The sequence below is a fragment of the Cyprinodon variegatus genome, unplaced genomic scaffold (assembly GCF_000732505.1).
Source record: "Cyprinodon variegatus isolate N-32 unplaced genomic scaffold, C_variegatus-1.0 Scaffold684, whole genome shotgun sequence".
Classification (NCBI taxonomy): domain Eukaryota; kingdom Metazoa; phylum Chordata; class Actinopteri; order Cyprinodontiformes; family Cyprinodontidae; genus Cyprinodon; species Cyprinodon variegatus.
The window spans coordinates 103,782-109,822 of NW_015151137.1; the positions used below are offsets into that span (position 1 = coordinate 103,782).

Below are 6,041 nucleotides of genomic sequence, written 5' to 3' on the forward strand. Positions count from 1 at the left end.
CTGTGAGATGCCATCATGTCAATATGGACCAAACTCCCGGAGGAATGCTTCCAGCACCTTGTTGAATCTATGCCAAAAAGAATCGAGGCAGTTCTGAAGGCAAAAGGGGGTCCAACCCGTTACTAGCATGGGGTACCTAATAAAGTGGCCAGTGAGTGTATGTCTTTATTCTTTTTTGGTTTCAGCGATTTAATGACTTTGTGATCTTCAGCGCTGTGGGTCATGTCCTTTTTATCTGGTGTCAGAATCAAGGGGGAGGCTATGTGTCGGAAGTATAAATTGGCCTTAAAGGGACATTTTTTAAATCTCCACTCTAACGATGAATCATTACTAAATTATTTGACGATTGTTTCAATAATCGATTAATCTGATTGTTTCAGGCCTACTGCCCTCTGAAACTTATTTGCAACATCGCTGGAAGTTTTCCTGTGACTCAGCATCACATTTTACAGAACTCAAATTTTGTATAATTGTTGGAAGTTTAACAGCATTTTGTGGCCATGATTTAACAACTTCCATCCATTCACCTAGGCTGCTGCTATGAACTGATAGTTAGGTGGCTAAAAGAAGAACGTTATACTTTTTTTTTCCCATGCTTGTAACAAAACCCAGACTGTTTAAGATAATTTAGGATCAAAGCATTATATCAAAGCATTATACAGGCAGTGTGGAAACTTAAGGGGCTGTATTAAGGTAATTCTGGGTTAAATTTGACTGTCAAACAACTCACTGTAGGCTATAGCACAGCAGATAACCTGACTAAGGTACTAACCAACATCAATTTGTTATATTCCTAGTCTCCCAACTATAGATAATAGCATAGGGTATAATGGTATAAAAAGAAAAGCTTAAAGCTATTCACTTTAAGCAGCACATTCTTTCTTTTAGATATTAGCAACTTGATCACACAAATGTCTGTTTTGCTATGAGAATCCTATGATGGCCCATGTGAATGGGTGACATTTTAGCTTTGATTAAAACTTTGATCCATAATGAAATTCTGACAGAAATGACTCATTTCTTACAAACAGAAATTATTTAGGATCCTTTACCAGCTTCTAATAGAAGGACTGAGTTCTAACCCTACTTCAAAGCACCTGCTGAGTTTCGTTTTAAACAATCAGTCAGGCATTGATTTATTTCATAAATCAAAGGCTTTCTTGTTATTATAGATTAAACACTTGAACGAGATAAGAGTAAATGCTGAAGTCGTAGAGCCACACCAAAGTTGTACACAACTATCTGGGATCCAGCTCCACCTCAAACACTAATCTTCCTGTTGATCAGGGCTGGATCTCAGAGGCAGGAAGTGTTAGGAGTAGAAAATACAGGAAGTCCTCAAGAAGAGTCGCCAGAGGACATCCTGGGAAGGGCTCTCAGGGTGGGGAATACATAAGCGTGGGTTTGAGTCCCACTTCCCCATTTTGAAAAAAAAAAATAAAATAAGGGGAAAAAATGATCACAGAAATAGATCTTAGGATCTAAAAACAAACTGTCACCATGGTGACACGAATGTCACAACTTCCCAGCATAAAAATGCTGAACAAGCAGAAGATCTTTTTAACATCAAAAGAGGAATTGCATGTTTACCACCGCTCCCCATTTAATTATTTGACTACTTTAAAGCATCATGCTAATGTTTCATGCTGGTAAAAGCAGCTAATCTTGTCCAACCAGGCTCCTTAAACAGCTCACAGCCCAAATGATTGTCTAGGGCCTCCCCTGGAGTAACCGCAGAGAAAAGGGAACAGCTCATTGAGAATTATGGCTGGAAATAAACAAGTGTAATGGACAAATAAAGACCGGATCACCACTCTTAAAGTACCTTTAAAGTATCTCTGAGAACCCACAAAAGATTAAACTCCAAGCAATTACTTTTTTTTTTAATAATTTGGTGACAGATGTGGCAAGCACTGGCCATGATACCTCAGCATCCTCATATTCATTGTACCCAGTGAGGTTCCTGTTGTTAATCTCCCTGTACTAGGATGAAAGGGTGTTTTTGTGCGAAAAGGAATGGCTCCAGGTTGTCCTAATTACTTGCATATGGGACCACACCGACCTTGCAACACAGGCGTGCACCAGAGTGGCTGGCTGAACGCAAAAAGAGAGAAATTGTACAATGTCTGAGGCTATTCTTTACAAAAAGCAGCAAGCTTAGTAGGATGACAACCTCCTGAGATTATAAAACGCTAAGAGCGATGAATCTAAGACTTATAATCCTTTACTATTGCATTTATGTAGACAGTTACTTTCCAAATAAATCAACTCCCTTGTCAGTGTTTTTCCCAAGCTGTTAATGCTGTTTGGGAATCAATTCTTAAACACCATGAAGCAAACCAACAAGACAACCATGAAGCAATGACAACATTCAATCAATTTAGCAACATTTTCAGAAGTGTTAAGGTCAGACATGATGTAATGCTATGTGATGTCAATAACTATACCACAAGCCAGGCAAACACCCAATTGTCAGATGGAAAAGGGTGCCCTGTTACCTAATAGGCAGCCTAACAAAAGGAGGCAAGTCCTTTGGCAGGGCTGCTCCTTTGATCAGTTCAGAAGCCATATCTGCAGAGCCACACCTTCCCCACCGCCCACTCAGCCTGAATCTTCCCGCTGGTCCTGTAATTATATTGGGAAGAAGAGGGTATGCCGCTATAAAGCCTTACCCAACTGTGCCGTTAAGTATTTTTGTTCTTCCTTGTACTACTTTTACTTTTTCCTGCTTCAAGCCACCAGTTGAGGCCTGAGTCAAAGAGGCAGAACGAGTGTGAATATTTCCTACAAGTCTGAACAAGACGGTTTGCGGAGCTTCGGTCATGACGTTTGCCAATTTCAGACCAAGTTATGTAACTGCAGCGAGTTGAAATGTAAATACATGCAAGATAAAGCTCTTTCTACCACTTCTTTTTCCATTGATAATTCATTCCTGGGTCATATGAAGGTGGGTTCTTTACCGATGATGGCCTTTTAACATCTAAGCAGGCAAAAAAATAATTAAATAACTCTCCTATCCAGTTACTGCTATTAAAATAGACCAAGGTTTTCAACAGCTACTGAATCCTAACTGCTAATGTTTTCCATCGCACCTTTCAGATGGCAATTAATCATTTTAATAGGAAGCCAGGCAAATTAACAGTCTAAAAACACTTCTGGTCGCAAAAAATAAAAGACATAATTCATAATGCGAAAATTTAAATAAGTCCTTCCATCACTCTTTTTATAGAATGATGTTTCACTGCACAGGTCAGCTGAAATAAGGCTCCTATGGGTGTCCTTCACCTACATGTCAGAAAAAACATCTGATCACCAAGAAGGGGCAGAGCTAAATGGGGGGCCAGGGGTGGCCATGGCCACTCTTATCTAATCATTGGCCACCCCTACCATTTTTTCCTTCTAATATAGAAGGTGGCAGCAGTAATATTCTCAAGTGGAACATTCAAAACATTTACATTTTTGTGGTTAATTATACAAATCAATATAATAACATTAAAGATGATAAGTACAGAATGTTCTTTTCAGAACTAGATTTTGTTATATGGGGTAAAGAGAAAATGATGTGTCTCTGCAAGCCATCTAGGAGTCTTTAGTGAAATCACAGCTAAATAACAATTTTAATAAAAACTTATCAAATAATCAATTTATGTAGATATTAGTACTTGCAAATATCATTTTTATGCAGAATGTTTATTGATACAAGTAGGTAAGTAATGACGACGGCAGATTTACGCCCCAGAAGTCAAAACTGTAGAATTTTATCCACTATAAGCATGGATGTTTAAATATCTATTTGTTAGCAAAGGCTGTATGAAAGTATAGTTTGTCTTTATTAAAAAAATAGGGATGTATTGCTTGTTAATTTTTGCCTGCCCACCCTTATACAAATTTTCCATGCATAAAGCCTGACTATTAAAACAGCCGATATCTGCTTGTGTTACTCTAAAATTAACTAAATGACAAAATTATACATCTATTAAAATGATGTTTACTTGAAGAAAAAAATAGCATACTTTTATTATAAATTTAAAATGGACCTCAGTCCGTTTTAAATTTAAAATAAGGAGGACAGAACAAGAATTAAGCTGTTTTAGAGGAATTTTTATATGAAGTTTTTGGCTATAAACTTTAATTCAGTTTTAAACATCTGTTGTATTTTCACTTTAGAAAATAATATAGCATATATATGGAAGAGGATTAGGGCCACTGGAAAAAAATAATAAATTTAACTCATTTTTAGATTTTATTTCAGTATAATATGAGAAAATGTCAGAATTGTCTCAGAATTCAGACTTTTCCCCATATTAAACTGAAATAAAATATTTAAAAAAAAAATCAGTTACCATATTTTTTTCCCCAGTGGTCCTAATCCTCTTCCGTACATATACCACGTCTCAAAAATAACAAAAAAAAAATAATTGGTATAATAAATCATGTGATAAATTCAACAGTTGTGATTACAAGGTTAGGAAAAATAGAAATAAACTAACATTTAAATGTGTCCAAATCTTAGACTAGATGGTAAATATGTATTATTTCCTAAGAGGAAATTAGAATTAAACATGGAATATTAATGTCTACGTGGTTCATTCAGGACAGCTCAGACGCGGCCTGCGGCTCAGACCCTACTGCGCATGCGCACACAAGAATCCAAACTTTTTTTTTTTTTTTATTAGACCAACGCCTTGTATTGTGGCATACAATCACGCCCGCGAATGAATCAATGGCATGATCTAATGAGACGTTTTACAGCCGCGGAGGTGATTAAGAACACTCCGAAACCAGTTCACCAACATGACACTTTATAAGTAAAGAGAGAAAGTTGGGAGAGGAGCGGCGCGGTTCAAAAGTGGGAGAAAAGTAGAGCAGAAGGAGGAGAGGAGTCTCACTTTTTCTCGGAGCTCCCGTTCGCCGTCCAGTTCTCTCTGTAGGACCTGAGCCCGGTCCTCTGCGTCATCGGCCTGCTGCTGCAAACTCTGAATCTTTCTCTTCACAGCTTCCAGAGAGTTCATACCTGCCATTGTTCTCTGTTTGGATACTTAAGACTAGAAGGTGGAAAAAAGGCGCGTGCTACAGCTTCCTACTTACTTGGTCAACCCAACTGTAATGATTATAAACGGAATAACGTAAATGGCGTCTTTATAAAATACTAGATGTCGGTCCGGACCGGTATCTTTGGAATGTACAAAAAAAGTCGTTCAAGTCCGGTAAAAAAAGAAAGGAAAATGAAGTTAAATAGGTGAAAGGTGTGAGTGTCCAGGTGAATTCCAAAGATGGCTCATGGGCAGAGCAGATTAGTGGTCCTCAGGAATGTCCTTAGCAGGTTTTGGTCCCAGGTTTGAGGAGGATCACAGGCAGAGTGCGGAGAGGAGAGCGCAGGGAGCCGGAGTGAGCAGGAGGAAGGAGAGAGATGATTGGTGAGGTCAGAGAGGGGCGGGGCCTCTATAAGCCATGGGCCCTGTCACTGATGAGAGGACGGGGTAGCCAGAAGAATAAGAAGTTAAAAAAAATAACAACAACAAACAAACCTGTGATTAATGAAACAATTATCTGCAGCCTCCTTTATTGTGACACCAAAGCTCTGATCTGTTTTCTTTCCTCAGTCAGTGGGGAAATAGCCTTCAACATGAGAATAAAGCTGAATATGCAGGTGCCTGTCACTGAAAGAGAATTCAATCCAGTTTATTTATATAGTTTCAATTCACTGTCATCCAGGCAATTTACAGTTCACCAGATCATACAGTCAAATTGATTAAAAGTGTTCTATCTCAGGAAAACCAGTTGATTGCATCCACTCATTGACTCAAATGCAATCCCTCGCACTAAGTATGCTTGTGGCGACAGTGGAGAGGAAAAACTCCCTTTTAACAGGAAGCAACCTCCAGCAGATTCAGGCTCAGTGTGAGCGGACATCTGCTGAGGCCGACTGGGGTTCAACCATGTGAGCTGAGATTTGATCATCTAACTCAGAGTTTTAGTTCATACACTGAAATTTGGAATTTATATTGATGTGAATATATATATTTATATATATTTTTTAT

At 38.4% G+C, this 6,041-nt stretch overlaps 1 protein-coding gene across 4 annotated transcripts in view; it reads right to left on the bottom strand.

Moving 5' to 3' along the window:
- The window catches only part of tpm4 (tropomyosin 4), a 31,271-nt gene that overhangs the window by 16,014 nt on the left and 9,216 nt on the right, over positions 1-6,041 (bottom strand). The window contains exon 1 of one of the 4 annotated variants that reach the window (XM_015394430.1): positions 4,890-5,376. The exons of 2 other annotated variants lie outside the window; for them this stretch is intronic. In XM_015394430.1, the coding sequence (XP_015249916.1) occupies positions 4,890-5,021 (132 nt within the window). In that variant the 5' untranslated portion in view covers positions 5,022-5,376. Of the gene's footprint in view, positions 1-4,889; positions 5,380-6,041 lie in introns of those variants that run through there. One more of the 4 variants, XM_015394431.1, reaches the window with a different exon arrangement.